We start from the raw sequence: 17,637 nt of genomic DNA on the forward strand, positions 1-17,637 counted from the left end.
ACTGAGGTCACCAACAGGACATACAGAGGAATTACAACTTAGAATACATAATCCAACTTACGTTCCCATTCTTTATTGTGTTTACCTGTGATTAATCAGATTTTAGTGTGCAAAATAGCATAGCCTAAATTTAATGGTCATAATAATGTGATGAAAAGCGGACAAAAATGCAATCAAGTTATGAAACGAGACGTTTCCAGAATAGTTTGCCATTATCTTTGCTTAGTGAGGGCTATATTTTATTAGGCCTATAAGGGTACAAGCAGAGAAAGGAACATGTGGTTTAGTCTGTAGGCCTACTACATCAAAATCTAAGCCTACACATTTCCTCACTTTCTTACTCGACTTCTTTCTTATCTTCAAACGTGTTCTTAAGTGACACAGTGAAAATGTATTGCATGGTGCAACAATCTAATCTTAAATAATTACAATTATTTATGTCTGTGTGTGGTATATAACCTACTTGGGATGCTTATGTCAGATGCAGATGTCAAAGTGTTTCTATTTTCGTATTGATGTGAATTAATGTGTAGATCCGAAGTTTAAACGGTAGGCCTATAGCTGTGACGTGCAGTCATCTGACATCACCATCAAATCAGAGGATATTTCAGAACTATTAACGTGGACCGCTCCCCTTAAGAGCATCTTAAGAGCAGTGCACGCGCGTTCACGCTACGAGCATGTTCGGGAAACAGTCGGAAAAACCAAACGAACGATCGTAAGATGAATCGTAGAAAACCCTCTTAAGAGCGTGTCTCTGTCGTTATCGGGAAACTGGGCCCAGTATAGTTGTAGCCTTCTCATTATTTTTTATTTTGTAATATTCTATTGATGTAATATCAAGCCTTACTAGACAGAACTCAATAAATGTTATTTTAAGGCTATCATTGTTATGATAGAACTGTTTATAGAGTGAAAAAAGTCCAAATGGTCAATAAATTAGAAGTTAAGGTATTTTGCCTTTGTATGACCCATTATTGTTTTGCAGATAATGCAAAGGCAGAATACAATAACTTCCAAATAAGGGTCAAAGGTCAAGTTTGAGCTAATTTTTTTCATGTAGATAAATGTATTCATTATGACAACTACTTGGCACATTTTCAGTGTCCTATCATACAATTGGCTGGACAACAAAACAACTTTAAAGTATAATAAGCTTTATTTGTATAGCACCTTTCATACACAGAATGCAGCTCAAAGTGCTTTACATTTGAAGCATGTAACAAAATAATAGTCAGTCAGTCATTATCAATCACATTTCTTCATTGCTGGGCCGTTTATGATCCACTCAGCAACATATCAAGAATATAGAAAATGACATGTCATAAGACTGGCAGCCTTAACCCTCTTACCCCCCACAAGCACGCCATATGGCAACTGTGGCAAGGAAAAACTCCCATATTCCAGGAAGAAACCTTGAGCAGAACCTGACTTAATAGGGGGAGCCCATCTGCTTCTGGCTGGCTGCGCCCTCCAGTTTCACACTCTGGCGAGTTAAGGTGAACGATTCGCCTATTACAAGTTCGTTTACCGTCAAATTGGCTTCATGAAGGTGAAAATCTTGCACTGTGTGCCTTTAAAGCAACACCAAAGAGTTTTTTGTACCTTAAAATAATGTTTCCAAAATCATTTCAGTGGTTCATCAACTCGTAACAGGGTTGAACGGCTCTTCTGCATTCGCTTCGCGGACCTCTATCGGCTATAACCGCACTATGTACGTTTGCCAGATCGGGTAGCGGATCTGTAGTTCGATGGAACGAGACATAAGAAACTACAAATTTGACTTGCATCTGATGTCGCAATACATCGTACTTTCATTAAATCAGGCTGGCTGAATATAAGTTCAACACAATGCTTGAAAACATGAATCACAAATAGTATTGCTACAAAATATTCAAAAACAATTGTGTACCAGTAGATAGACCTACTTTATTACTTTATTGCTATTCTCAATGATACTGTTACATTTGAATATACTGGAAAGTATACTCACTTTTCAAGTGTAACTCTGGAGCAATTTCAACCCAGGCTCATTTTCACCATGACGAGTTGAATACACCCTTGAGAGCTAGATTACGTTGACCGAAGGAGTGCCGAGTTTGACCGGCTTCAGCGCATCCAGCCAAAACACTAACACCCGGTACACTTACTAAGGTATTCATGCTTCATTTTATGTGTAGGGGCCCTATTCATACTACTGCAGACATTTTTTTCCCTTTTGGATACGTTTGGCGGCCTGCCCCAGACAGTTCCACTGTTAGCCTTTTGGCTGGATGCAATGAAGCTCAAACCCGGTACTCCTTCGGTCAACGTAATCTAGCTCTCGAGGGTGTATTCGACTCGTTGTCATGGTGAAATAGACCCTGGGTTGTAATCGTTCCGGAGTTAAGCTTTAAGGTATACATGCAAGGTTACACCCTTTTTTTCACTCCAAAGGTAATGAGATAAAAGAATAATGGCCTATAAGCATGTTGCTGACACAGAATAAAGGTCCACAGATATCAGGTAGTTGCCTCAAAGAAAGAGTAAGGCATAAGAATGATTTATTAAACAATGTTTTGAGGAGGGGTGTTGGGACAGTTACGTGGAAGACACTTGGTGAGCCTACTTACTGCCTTGGTTAAACTCTGCATTGATTAAAGTTAAAATCAGCAAATAGGGAAAAAAGTTGGTGATATTTCAGCTCAGCAGCTGAACAGCCTATCAAACCACACCCTGCCCTCAGCTATCCTAAAGAAATGTGTTGACTGGCAGAAATAATGGCCAAAACCAACCATACCATACCATAAACTCAAACCATGCCTCTGCCCTACCCGCAAACTATAGAAAAGGTGCCGCATACTGCCATTGTAAGCGTATACAACATAGCAGAAATACATCTTGTAAATGCATATCAGACATTTTACATTTCACATTATACATTTCATTTTACATTTCACACTATACAAATAAAGCTTATTAAAATAGTTTCTTGAATTAACTGTCACAGCATGATTGAAATGCTACCATCATAGTGATATAGTGACTAGATAAATACAGGTGTGTTACACATGACAATGCAGGTGCATCTAAAATGTTAATGTAAATTTGTAAATCAGGTTTCTTGGCCAAGTATACTTGCGTATACAAGGAATCTGGTCTCTGCATGTATCCCATCCATGAATTAGTGAACACACAGAGCACACAATGAAAACACAGTGTGGTGAAGCACACACTAACCCAGAGCAGCCTTGCTGTGAGCTGCCTTGCTACAGCAGCGCTCAGGGAGCAGTGAGGGGTTAGATGCCTTGCTCAAGGGCACTTCAGCCGTTCTCACTGGTCGGGGATCGAACCGGCAACCCTTTGGTTCCAAGCCCAAAGCCCTAACCAGTAGGCCATGATTGCCCTATTTGATTGGGAGAATAAAGGCTCAGGAAGCCATTGCCGGTGTTTTTTTTTTATTAAACTTAATTAGCTGATTAGAGATCTTCTCAGGTCAACATTACAGTTTACAGCTCATGAAAATAAAAAATCTCAACATTACAATAAAGAATTTAAAGAATAAAGAATATGCACCTGTATGCTTCTTCCAAGTTCAATGCAATGCTCAGCTTTAGACCATCTCTGTAAAATCAACCTGATCCTCCTTTTAAAGTTGATCCCTGTTGAGAAACAATATAGTCAAAATGTACATTTAAAAAAAAGTTAAACGTTGTTTTCTTCACCACATGTACATTACACAATATACAGGCACTGTCAAAATCAAGTGTCTGACATGTGCATGAATTGGTAGGTGCCTTGCCTACTGTATATATTGTCCCTTATCCATTTCATCATTGTGTCGAATGCTATGTTGTTCCGACTACAGTGCAGAAATCTCTGGTCCTCATCAAAAAGGAGGTCCACCAGTAGAATGTCACTTCTGCCGAGAAGCTTTTTGCTGTCAGGAACCACATAATCTGGTCTAAAGGTGTGGTGTACCACCACCAGGATGGCAGGATGGGAGCCTGACAAAAACAAAGAAATTGTCTGTGTAAGGCAAAGTTTATTTTATTACTGTAGTTCATAACTTGTTATTGAAGTTATTTGTCACAAAAACAGTGAACATTTTAGGTTTATTGACAGATAAATGCTTATGGGCTACAGTCTTGTTTCTCCACCACATAAACAGCTGCACGTCACCTTCTTAAAATAATGGCATACGTCATTTTTTTTCAGGTTTTTCAGAAAACACAAAAAAAGTTAACCAAAAATGTTTTTGTATTAAAAATAACTTATGCTATTATTTTAGGAAGGTGACGCAGGACTTATGGTTTACCCAATAAAAATCCTAAAGACATTCATCCAAGCACATCAGCACAGCCTTTGCATGTGAGGGACTCGGTACTAAGGTCTTGCCACAAGGCAGATCACAAGCTGCTCAAAATAACAGTGAAATTCTGCACATTTACTAAGTACTAAGTGCTGAGACTGTCTGACAAAGTGCAGACAGCAGGTAGATGATGTGCTCACTAAGTGCAAAAGTGGTCGATATACAGTGAAGGTGTGTTTGAAGTGTATGGATAAAGGCATTATTTAATTGAATAAATGTTATGTATATGTCAGGGGCAGAGGCCATCAGCACAACACAGTACGTTTCTGAGAGTTACCAGGAATCATTTTCAGAATTGTCTCAAAGTCTGTGGCAAGACGGGATACAATTGGACAGACAGCCAGGATGAAGTCACATTCCTCAGGCGACTCTTCTTCTTTCATATGTCTCTCTTTCAGCCACTTGCTGATATGCTGAACGATATTCTGTGCCTTTCCAGGAGCCACAGTGTAAAATGTCCACACTAAGGTTGAAGGACAGACCATCCATCTTTTCAATAAACACACTTACATTTCAGTCTGTCAGTCTGTATCATCCTAAATTATATGCACTTTAATAATGTAAATAAGTTCCTTTCTCTAATCCAAGTCCCTTTTAGCATGCTGGCAAAACACCATTGATGGGGACTTCCCAAAATGCTACAACTCTGAACTTATTTATTTGTACCATACTACTACTACCACTACTACTATTACTACTACTACTAATAGTAGTTATTGTTATATACATCAACTGTTGGCAACTCCCCAGTTTTCATTTTTTATTCGCCTTATTCACCTGGCGGCCAGAACTAGGCTACAGGTACTCTTGCCATTACACCTAAGTCCAGCAGATGGTGGTGGTAATGCACTCCGTTTGCAAACTGCCAAGAAAACTCACTGAAGAAGAAGAAGAACAGGCCAGCGAACCCTTCTCTCTTAGCCTGATGTTGTCATACTCAAATTCTAGTCAGAATATGAGTCTGATACTACTCCATTGGACTTATGGGGCGCGTTTCAACCGATACAGGGGGGGAATGCCTCTGCACTCCAATTGGATAGACCTAACCAATCAGATCAAAACGAAATAGCTTACTGTGAAATGTAGGAAGAACACACGAACCATCCTTCTTCTCCACAAATGCCTTAACATTGTTTTCTGGTCTTTTGTAAAAGTTATTGTGCCATCAATATCTCCTACAACACTCATTAGCGAAATCTAAGAGATACGTAGTAGGGTAGGCTATTAGGAAAAAACTGATAGCCTATGGGCTATTTTGCACACCAGCGCATGGCGTAAAACTTGTTTTTCACCCGCGCAAAGTTTAATTCGGTATTTTGCACGTTTATTTTTTAAACATTGCGCCCAGGGGTGTGGCAATTAATAACCTAGGGAGGGGCCTGGCGCGTTGTCTAAAAATCGCTATTGTACACCACCTAAACCTGGTCAGAAGTCAATGGCGAGTTGTTCATATGCTATTTTAAGAGCGCATGTCAACAGTCATATTGGCAGGTGCACGCACCATCCTTCTATAATTCATGAACGCACACCAGCGCACGTCCATGCAAAGCATTACAAATTGCACGATTACAATGGGAAACATAATTAGAATAAAGATATTACGAAATACTGTACTCATGATGAGTAGTTATTCACCATCATTTGCAAACTGGTAATGACGGTTAAGAGTCAATTAGGGGAGAGGCGAGAGACACGTATGGAGCACAGCTGAAGACGCACTGTCACGAGATATAAGCAACTCCTCTGCAGGATAAATGTTGTTTTATTCAGTCATTTGAGCAATATTAGGGTAAGTGTTGCTTTTTCCAGCCTATGTTTTCGATGGTAACCCATTGTCAGTCAGTAGTGAAAGTAACTGCATATAACTGTCTTCGTTGACTGACACCTTGGTGAAGTTAGTTTCACTTTGCCAATGAGTTCAAATAATAGACGAGTGCAAATGTGTGAAGGCTATGCTAGGTTTTAGTAAAGCATGGTTTAAGACTATTTCATACGGTCTCGCAAGCAGCCTCCTTCAAATGTGCCGTTGAATGCCAAAATACCGATGCATTTATTTGACATATCGCGCTTTGCGCCGTTAAAGGGAATGACAGATGTCATTCTCATTGGTTTAAATTATGTTACGCCCCAAACACAGCCATAGGACTAATTAAAAAACCTAGGAACACCTTGTTGCGCCATGCGCTCCACGTTTGATAACGAAACCCCTCCCAATGTGAACTGGACATCCTACTAAATTTGAATGAACTTTTGACGAGTGACGTTGCGCTTTAGAGTGTCATGATAGGGCCCTATATCCCCTCCGTTTTTAAAAATAATTCCGTTGAACACTGATATGCTACAAACATGTTATAAACAGCTGGGAAAGGCTGTCGCAAATCCCTCGAACAGGTCAATCAGAGATTTCAAATGAACGAGGGATGTCACAATGCAAAACGCTGTTTTCCCTTGATGAAAGTGAAACCATGAGTTTTCTTACATCTCAACTTTGGCCAAAGTTTTCAGAAACACTCGTTTTCAGTAATAAAACCTCATTGAAATAATAAGCATTTTCCATAATGGGGTCTTAGAAGCCATCTGTCTCCTTCTAGCCACAGCGTTTTTGTTGCAAACATAATCAACCTAAGCGTGCTCAGATGACGTGATAGATGAGGCGCTGTTGCTCACCTGTCCATCATCGTAAAGCCCGATTTGATTGGTCCGCCCGGCTCCACACTGCAAAAACTGCTTATCTAACAAAATCTAACCAAGTGTTATTAATCTTATATCAAGATAAAAAAAACTAGTTGGTATTGTTTTCAGTATAAAGACACTTACCTAGTGCTTTCTTGTGAAATCATTTGACTTAATTTAAGAAAAAATGTACTTATTTTAAGACATGTCATCTTGAAAACAAGCAAATTTGTCTGCCAGTGCGTTAAGCAAATTTGTCCTAAAAACAAGCAAATTTGTCTGCCAGTGCGTTGAGCAAATTTGTCTTGATAAGACTCCTTAAAATAAGTTAAAGTCTTCTTAAATTAAGTCAAAATGATCTTTTGAGAGGGCGCTAGGTAAGTCTTTTCATACTAAAAACAATACCAAATAGATTTTTTAATCTTAATATAAGATCAATAACACTTGGTTAGAATTCATTTTTTGCAGTGCACAACGGAGCAATGCCAGACCGAACTTCCCGACCTCAAATGTTGTGGGCAGGACTAAGTTCGGCTGGCACCCAGGCTACGTCTCTCTGGTTCGGTGAGCTTTTTTTGGAAGTTTGCAAATTAAGTGCATTACCACCATCTGCTGGACTGAGGTGTAATGGCAAGTGTACCCTGTAGCCTCGTTCTGGCCGCCGAGTGAATAAGGCGAAATCCCCATATCGCAAGGGCACATCTCACATGTTATATGACACATTACTGAGTAATACCTACCTCTAGAGAGAGTAGTTTGCTTGCTGTCTGGTAATGCTCCCGTCAGTTGACTGTTACTAACATCATCTATGGAAATAGTATTAAGAATATGCTGTAAACTAGGCTATTTGAGGCATCAAACAAAAACATAACACAGATTCACAGATATCGCACCACTGGTGACTTTTGGTTGCTGTGTTACTTCTGGTCAGCTGTTGGACCACCATCATCTTTAGTTTAACGTCTTTAGAATATTAATAAAATAACATGAAATCATATTAAAATCAATCAATTAAAGGAGAATTTCATTCTCCAGCGATTTTGCACATACTGTAGATCTCTCTCTCTCTCGAGGCCACCGAGTACTGGCGGTACGAAATCCCCCAGAAACAATCAGTTGCTGCAGCGAACAGCTAGAGCTAACAGGCAGCTACAGAGCTACACTCTGTTCATGCCCCCAGAGTGTAGCACTAGCTGTCTGGTAGCTCTAGCTGTTGGCTGCAGCAACTCGAGTTAGGTAAAACCGATTGTTTCGGTTTTTTTTGTACCAAGAGTACTTGGTGCACTGCAAAAACTTCTTATCTAACAAAATCTAACCAAGTGTTATTTATCTTATATCAAGATAAAAAAAACTAGTTGGTATTGTTTTCAGTATAAAGAGACTTACCTAGCGCTTTCTTGTGAAAACATTTGACTTAATTTAAAAAAAGTTTGACTTATTTTAAGACATCTCATCCTGAAAACAAGCAAATTTGTCTGCCAGTGCGTTAAGCAAATTTGTCCTAAAAACAAGCAAATTTGTCTGCCAGTGCGTTGAGCAAATTTGTCTTGATAAGACTCCTTAAAATAAGTCAAAGTCTTCTTAAATTAAGTCAAAGTGTTCTTTTGAGAGGGCGCTAGGTAAGTCTTTTCATACTAAAAACAATACCAAATAGATTTTTTAATCTTAATATAAGATTAATAACACTTGGTTAGAATTAATTTTTTGCAGTGTGACCTTGAGAAACAGAGATCTATGTGAAAAATCGTTGGAATTCTCCTTTAAGTTTTAGAACCACAAGTGGCAAAACTGTCAAGAGTCTGTCCGTAACTCACCACTGGCCCACCCGTATATGGATGATTAAAATGCCAGCACCTCGAGTGGGCCACTGGCAAAAAAAGACAGGCAATTGTTTCTCACCTGTGAAAAAATGAGTTTCAACAGCCTTGCTTGGTTCTCCATGAAGCACTGTGGATATACTGAGATGGTATTCAGTTTCTGGAGTCAAGCCTGTGATGTCTGTGGTGTATGATTCTGTAGAGATGGCCTCTGGATCATCGTCTTCACTCCAATAATAGATGAGAAATCTGTGTGGTCTTTGCCTCATTTTGTCAGCCAGACTCCAGCTAACATTAGCAGATGTAGCAGTCACTGAATCCACCAATAACTTTTCAGGTGCTGGGACACCTGTAGCCAAATGTACACAAGCTAAATAACAATAACAATGTTACCAAAAGTAACTCAGTGGCATTTACCTCATTTTGAACATGTGTGGCCTATTAAAGGCAGCAGTAAGGGCTTTTGGTTGAAAACTATAGTAATGTAACTACTGCAAAAGATAGTGCACTGATAAAGGCCACTCATGCCTTTTGGTACCCTGGAAATCCAGAGTTCTCGCGAGAGCACAATGGAATTGTCTCTGCGAGACACTCTGGCAAAGAGCAATGATGCACGTTACTTTTACCCCAACATTCCGGGGAACCAGCTAAACTGATGAAGACAGCGCTGCAACGTTGGAGGACAGTGCACATTGGTCGTAGTGTTATCCGATTGCGTCGAAGTCCGAAATCATTCAGAGTAAACATGGTCTAATGTTATCCAATTGCGTGCAGTGAGATTTTTAAATGCATGCTTGTTGCCGCCCCTCGAGTTGGGCCATTACATTGTTCTTTGCCAGACCCTTAATCTTTCTAGATTATCAGGGTCTGGATTTTCCAGGCTAGCCTTTTGGTGGTGATGAGCTGAATTTTTTTGGCCTGCCCCAGACACAGAATAGCATAGTGCATAGTAGCAGGCTAATTGGACTGACATTTAGACCATTAGCTCTTTGCATGTCCATATACAATGAAAAGCTGCAAAATTGTTGCACACTGTACTACTGAATCTATAATGTCATATGGTGTCATGGGTCAAACACACCCACAGAACACTAATAACAACACACATTTATTGTATTCGGTATATTCATACTATTGTAATGCTAATGTCATGTTATAAAGAACAGTATCAATATGCTCACTTTTTCATGTCAGTTTGCATAAGAATAGCATCTATTGAATACCTGTTTATTTCAAAAGCATTTTCATACACATCAGCTTAACCATACCTGTTGATATAGTTTTAGACACATATGGACTGCACCGTCTTCTGTCAGCACTCAGATAGGCAACTTTAAATTCATACTCCTCTGTTGCTACAAGATCCTTAATAGTTACTTTTGGAACTTGCACCTCATGGTATTCCTGGTTATTACTTTTACTTGTCCAGGTGATTCTGAATTTTGTATCATCAGTCACTTCTTCATTGTGTTTCCAGGTTACGCACACAGTGTCTGGTTTCACTAAAGATAACTTAAGTGTATGAGGAGAAGGTAAATCTAGGAATAACAATAATAAAAGTTAACATGTTGGTTAAGATATTAATTAAGCAATTAATAATACTGAGAGATGTTTGTTCTTTGTAGGTTTCAAAATGTGATTTCACATTACCTTTAGTAATTGATGGTTCCCATGGATGTGACGGATAATCCTGCACAAGGCACGTAATGTCATTATGAAAGTAGTGTTCTGATGACCTTACAGTAAAGGCACATCTTCAATTTTACACTTGTTTTCATATTTCATAACAAAAAGATGATAATGACTTTTACAGTGCCTTGGAAAACGACTGTAATCTTTATTTTCACCAAAAATGTAATGACTCTAATGTAAATGGAGGGCAAAATGTTTCTCAATGAGCACATTTCCTGTACATGAACTTTATGGGGTGTCAGGTGGGAGCACTAAGCTGACTCATCAATGTTTGTGGTTATATTTGTGACATTTACATTTGTTCAGTGATTTAAAGCAATCCAATGCAGTTTTTGTTTTGCTACTGGTTCCCCGTAAAGCGTAAAGAATAGTTGTATTTTACACAATTGACCTGTCGCTAAGCGCCACCCTTAGAACGCTGATGAGCCAATGACAGTCCAGCCTCAACGGGACTCGGACATCAGCTCGGACAACTCCATAGATATATACACTAGATGTCGCCTTGACTACTGCTGTTCATTGGAACGAATGCGTCAATCGAGACACCATCTTGCTTCAGTGATCCACTCCTCTATAATGCATTAGCGTCAATCTGGGCAAAGATCTAGCGAAAATAAAATCACCATAAATCGTCAAAATCTCAAGCAATTATCTAATTTTTTGGGTTGTTCCAACTGACAGGCATGTATTTATGGTTGAGTCTACAGAAAACTAAGCTTAAGACGATAATAAAGATACATTTTACCCGTCTAGCCCCATAGACTCCCATTCATTCTGCACTAGCTAGCGGCGGCCCCTAGAGGAACAATGAGTAAACTGCAACCAGGTTCGATACAATGAAAGTAAACAGGCTCTTCGTAGACAGGCTCTGGTTGAGGCCACATACCCCTCGTCTCGTTTACTCATGTAAGTTGTAATCTCACCAGAAGTTGCTGTAGATCTGTAGAACATTTACCTCTGCTACTACATAGGCTACGCCAGTCGTTACTTTTATAATCATGGGTCAGTGCCATGGGCAAACGAGATGTAGCTGAATTCATAAATGACAAAGCCATGAGAAAGGTGATTTTCTTACGTTTCAACAACAAAGAAGCCGATCTGCCATCATTGTGAGAAGTTCCCAAATTTGTCGCTAATCGCTAAAAAGGTTTTCTATCGCTGGGGATGGCCAAACGTCGCTAAATAGGTAACGCTGACAATACAGGAGAACTAGTTTAGCGATTCAGATCCCTGTACAAAGATGGCGGCGGTGTTGACGCATGCTGAGAAGCAGAAGGCGACATCTAGTGTATATATCTATGGGACAACTCCATAGGAAACAACAGGGAGCAGGCATAAAATGACAAATTAATGGTTATTTATGGAGTTTATTAACTCAAAAAACCAGACGGATAACCCTGGTCAAACGTTTTGCATGGGGGATGTGTAATACTGATAGCCGGTGTTGTGCCCCTTCTGGTTTTTCCACCTACTGGTTTCCGAGCTGTTTCCAAGCCTGTCCAGATGTCATGTATACCTATCAACAGCAACTGACTGCTACCCACGTCGACAGATTCGCTACATATTCATAAACAGTTTACTGGCCTTTGCATGTCGCACCTCAATAAAAACTGCACTGAACTGAACTGAATACCTGAGCACTATATTACTTTAACATTTTCCAGCGGGAAAAATGCTTTTTTAAAGTAACCTAATTTCGATTCTCTGTGTCGCGCTGGATTCGAACCTTCATCAGCAAAAGAATCACCATGCGAGACCGCCTCGCTCTCCACTAAACTATCAACATCTACATAACTTCCAGAACATAACGCTGTGTTCACTCAGTAGGCCTAGGCCATGATTCACCGTTTATCTGAGTATTTTGAAACAACTGGTTACCTTGATTTAGGCTTTAAAAACATAACTGTATCATGCACTCTACCTTCTGTTACACCTCTGCGCTGTCCATGTGCAAGGATTTGTCATAAATTCTACCAGGCAACGCACGAGTTATGAAACAATGGGTCTAAAACAACTGGTTACCCTGCCCTGGAAACGCATGATCTCGCTCTCAAACAGCTAGGTTGCCATAGCCTACGTTCCTTGGATTCATACACAGTTCACGGGCCTTTGCGTGTCGCACCTCAATATAAACTGTACTGAACTGAACATCTGAGCACTACATCACTATAACATTCTCCAGCGGGAAAAATGCTTTTTTTAAAAAGTAACCTAATTTCGATGAACTGTCGCGCTAGATTCGAACCCTCCTCAGCAAAAGTAAAACCATGCTAGGTTGTCTCGCTCTCCACTACACTACTAACAACTACAAAACTTATTCGACATGATGTTGTTTTCACTCAGTAGGCCATGATTTCCCGTTCATCTGAATATTTTGAAACAACTGGTTACCTTAATTGATTTAGGCTTTAAAAACGTAACTGTATCATGCACTCTACCTTCTGTACCTCTGCGCTATTCATGTGCAAGGATTTGTCATACATTCTGCCAGGCAGCGCACGGATGATGAAACAATTGGGCCTAAAACAACTGGTTACCCTGGACTGAAAACGCATGATCTCGCTGTCAAACACTCAACAGCTGGAGCTGGAGAGCTTTTGGTGCAAATTAACTAGCACATAATGTTGGTATATGCGCAAGCAGCTTGTGGGGATCATCTGTAGCCTAATTGAGGCAAGGTAACCAGTTTCATCCCAATTTAGAACAAGCTGCTTGTGATAACAGGGATATGAGGTTAACCTTTTAAAATTAAAAACCTGAAATGAAAAGCATTGTAGGGGTTGCAAATATTTATATTCCGTCGTAAACATAACGTTGTAGGATAGCATAGGCTATAATTTTGGAAACGAGACGCCATGGCCATAGAAATCTGCTTGTCCTAAACCAAAGGAACTGGCTATTGTAGCTGTTTTTCACAGTCTCGAATTCATGCGTTTCCAGGCCAGGGTAACCATGCAGTGGTTTCAGACCCATTGTTTCAGAATCCATATGCTGCCTGGTAGAATTTTTGACAAATCATTGCACACAGATGGCGCAGCGGTGTAGCAGAGCGATATGTTTTAAGCCTAAATTAAGGTAACCAGTTGTTTCGGAATGTTCAGACAAACAGTGATGTATGACTTGATAGAAAATAGTTAAACGATCATTGACACAGTGTTGATGGTGTAGTGGGGAACGGTGTGGTCACGCGTGTAATTTGTTTTCCTGAAGAGAATTCGAATCTAGATCATGGTCATGGTCATTATTAGGCGACTTCTAAAAAACTATTTTCTCGCTGGAGAATGTTATAGTGCTCAGCTGTGTACGGATTATATTAAGGTGCGAAACGCAAAGGCCAGTAAAATGTGTAGGCATATGCATCCAGGGAACGTAGGCTATTGCAAACTAGCTGTTTGAGAGCGAGATCATGCGTTTTCAGTCCAGGGTAACCAGTTGTTTTAGACCCATTGTTTCATAACTCGTGCGTTGCCTGGTAGAATTTATGACAAATCCTTGCACATGAATAGCGCAGAGGTGTAACAGAAGGTAGAGTGCATGATACAGTTACGTTTTTAAAGCCTAAATCAAGGTAACCAGTTGTTTCAAAATATTCAGATAAATGGTGAATCATGGCCTAGGCCTACTGAGTGAACACAGCGTTGTGTTCTAGAAGTTATGTAGATGTTGATAGTTTAGTGGAGAGCGAGACAGTCTAGCATGGTGATACTTTTGCTGATGAAGGTTCGAATCCAGCGCGACACAGAGAATCGAAATTAGGTTACTTTAAAAAAGCATTTTCCTCGCTGGAAAATGTTATAGTAATGTAGTTCTCAGGTATTCAGTTCAGTTCAGTGCAGTTTTTATTGAGGTGCGACATGCAAAGGCCAGTAAAATGTTTATGAATATGTAGCGAATCTGTCGACGTGGTAGCCGTCAGCTGCTGTTGATAGGTATACATGACATCTGGACAGGCTCGGAAACAGCTCGGAAACCAGTAGGTGGAAAAACCAGAAGGGGCACAACACCGGTACCCCGAGATCCTAGAAAACGGGTATATTTTCATCAACAGTAGCCTACAGGATGTCTCTCGCGTTTGCAACAGCTCGACATAATGTAGGCTAGTACTAAACCAACAACGTGGGCACAGGTTCCCTGTTAAATCCCAAGATGAAAATGCTCATTAACCAACTACTATATTCTTACTACATGAAATATTAACGTAACCTAACATATCTTAGTATCAATCTTCCACTAGCTAGCTAGCTAGCATTAACGTCAGTGGTTTTTGCAGGTGATTTGCAAGGCTACTCGCCACAACTGCTTGTCACCTTGTATGTATTCTAAAGTTTTTAAAACACCCCTCCATAGCATAATTAAGTCCCTTTTGATAGCTTCTGGAGGAAAGTAAATCCTTTTATCGACCAAAACGTCCTCAAAGCCTGCTTTCATATACTGTCAGCTGCCATTGTCCACAATGTATTTCTATTCAAGCAGAGAATGTCTAATAAGGGGAGAACTGCCACTCTCGGAAAACTTCCGGTTTCTAAACTGTTCTGAACTGGTTGCAGTTCCTTCTGTGGTTCCACATGAGGGCGCTCGTCCACGAGTGCAGAATGCATGGAGGTCTATGGAGCTGTACCCCTCAATATCCACTTTTCTCGGGATATAATTTTTTTCCAAGTAATTTGAATATTGTTTTCGAAAGGGGAGGCAAAGAAAATACACTTGGTTGAGTATTATATTTTTTAACGTCACTTAATTGTTCTAAAAAGCCTTTCAAACGTGTCAATGACGTCATTCATTAGCACAATGCTAGCGTGTTATGGGCAACAACGACCCAACCTGTAAGAAATCAAAAGGACATAAGTACTCGTTCATTCAACTTTTGACCTATAACCCATGTTGAAGTTATACAAACTACAATCAAATCTGAGATTTGTCAACGACAATCAGGTGAAAGAGGCAAATTTAGCCGTCTAGCTCCATTGACTCCCATTCATTCTGCACTCATGGCGATCGCCCCCAGTGGAACTCTGGTGGAACTGCAACCAAAATTCGGTACAATGGGACTTAATACGGAGTGGCAAGGCTCTCCGTAGACGGGCTCTGATTCAAGTTTGGTTTGTTTGTCCGAGTTTTCACACGGTAACAATGGGGGGCGGGGCTTAGCGACAGGTCAAATTGTCATGGCTTGCACTTGTTCCCCTAGACACAGTACATGTGGGTTTGTTTACAAACTGGCAAAAAATAATCTCCAAAAAGCCATGTTGACTGACAAGGTAATGCTATACGATTTCATACAAATAGAAGGCTACTGCACAATTGCACAATTGTACTGCAAAATTCTCCCTGTTGGAGGACAGCGAAGTTGCAAGGCTGGGTCTCTGGAACATGTAGGCAACAAATGGGAAGGCGCAGCATTCTGCCTATTGCAAGTTAGTTTACCATCAAAATGACTTTGAAGCTGTTAGATTAAGGCAAATACCAATGCAAAAGCATTGAAATAACATAACCCAGCCGTTTTCTTTAAGCACTAAGTGTTAAAATGTGTGGTCTTTCCATGTCAAATTACCCAGAGGCTCACAAAAGTTTTAAGTAATTTTAAGCATTTTGGTGAAAAAGTCTTGTCCTAAGTCCTACATTCATGGCTCCTTTGATATGGCATGCACAGCTTTGCAACTTTGTGACCAGGACTAATCTTTTCTGTCAAATTCAAAACTGTTTGATCTGAAATCAGAATCTGAATCAGATCTGAAAGTGCATGCGGATATGTGTGAGTGCTTCTTCCCCTAGGTCGCCAATCACAAAATAAATTTAGGATGATTGTACCAGGCTGTTTTACTGTCATTTAAGATGCTTAGGTTTTATGCCATAGCATTGCGGCAAAACAACCAATGTTAATAATATGGATGGTTAAGTGCATTTTCAGATGGCTGGCAAGAGCCCAAGCAGCACCTGGGTTTCTTTACCTGTTTCAACTTGTGAGGAGCTTTGCCATCTACATCCGCTTGTCCAGTGTGTTGGCGGGGTGGGGCTTGTCCAGTGTGTTGGTGGGGTGGGGCCGGCCTCCCTGGTGCCTGCCTCTTTTGAGGGACTGGGGCAGGACTGAGTTGATGTGACTCAGATGCTTTGTCTTGGGCCGTGCAGCCAGTGGCATTGTTGCTGAAAATCCATAAAATAAATTCATCAATTACAATGTATCAATGTGTGAAATACTCACAGCATGGTCCCAATAAAAAATTCAGGAAAAAAACTGATAATAATAATGTAGCGTCGGCGTAGGAGACTGTGTGCTACGGCTCCCACGATGTTTAGCGCTGGGGATTCTGGGAGAACTCTGGGGTTGTTATTGTGTGTGTTTTATCTCTAATTACTGTTAATGTACGTGTTTTAATGTAGCATGAATCCCTTTTTAGTTCTACCTCTTGTGTGACCCTTCTTGTCGGTGTGGCTGTGTCCAACCCTGTGTGTGTAATGGATGAGTGCTTTTGACTTCCCTAGCGTGTGCTATGTTCTGTGTCTGTGTCCTTGCTCCTGACCAGCAATAAAGCTGCATGTCAAGCCTCGATCGAGACATTACAATAATAAAAAAACAGACAGATTTTAATATGTTTTGGCAACAAATCAAAACTATGCATAGTGTGAACTAAATGTTTTAAACAATCTCCCCTCTTTTTAGATTGACCTCATCTAAAAAGTTTCAAGCTGATCCTATCCTATCCTATTTATCCCATCAGGATCATTTGGAAACAGGCAGCAACCTCACATTAAGATTCAGCAAATTGTGACAGAAAGACAATTCAACTGTTTAAATATCATATAATAAACAATGCATTTATACATACCTTGAGCTTTGAGTATGTTCCTTTGTAAAATTATTTTGATCCATCTTTAAACCTCACTGTTCAAGGAGGTCACACTTGGGATCAGAGAAAATTATTTCATCATAAATTCTATCTTCAACCAAATGTTCCTGACAATCACTGGCTTTCTTAGACTACAACAATAACTAGATATTGTAGACAAGCAACTCCACATTCAAAGAATCTGTAACAACATCTGTATACAAAATATGTGGAATGAATAGGCCTACCTTGTGTTTTGCGTAACTTCCTCAACGGAAAA

At 40.1% G+C, this 17,637-nt stretch overlaps 1 protein-coding gene across 1 annotated transcript; it reads right to left on the bottom strand.

Annotated features, from left to right (window-relative positions):
- Positions 1-3,741: 3,741 nt before the first annotated feature.
- Positions 3,742-9,262, bottom strand: LOC143127103 (uncharacterized). Its single transcript, XM_076288407.1, has 4 exons — positions 8,924-9,262; positions 7,765-7,830; positions 4,629-4,814; positions 3,742-3,986 (listed from the first exon to the last, which is right to left on the bottom strand). Exons 1-4 carry the CDS (start codon positions 9,108-9,110, stop codon positions 3,742-3,744), a joined length of 684 nt encoding a protein of 227 aa, XP_076144522.1. The 5' UTR covers positions 9,111-9,262.
- Positions 9,263-17,637: the final 8,375 nt, after the last annotated feature.

Source organism: Alosa pseudoharengus, unplaced genomic scaffold, assembly GCF_046254945.1.
Source record: "Alosa pseudoharengus isolate Yale_2024_CS ecotype anadromous, Long Island Sound unplaced genomic scaffold, YU_APseudo_1.1 YU_APseudo_1.1_scf_17, whole genome shotgun sequence".
NCBI classification, from domain to species: domain Eukaryota; kingdom Metazoa; phylum Chordata; class Actinopteri; order Clupeiformes; family Clupeidae; genus Alosa; species Alosa pseudoharengus.

What these genes read in the sequence shown, in the direction of transcription:
- LOC143127103 (XM_076288407.1), bottom strand. Translation starts at nt 9,110, where the DNA reads ATGAGGCAAAGACCACACAGATTTCTCATCTATTATTGGAGTGAAGAC. An exon ending in TGAAACTCATTTTTTCACAG is followed by an intron (nt 7,831 to 8,923) that starts GTGAGAAACAAT and finishes CTATTTCCATAG; the next exon opens with ATGATGTTAGTAACAGTCAA. An exon ending in GCAAACTACTCTCTCTAGAG is followed by an intron (nt 4,815 to 7,764) that starts GTAGGTATTACT and finishes CTTCAACCTTAG; the next exon opens with TGTGGACATTTTACACTGTG.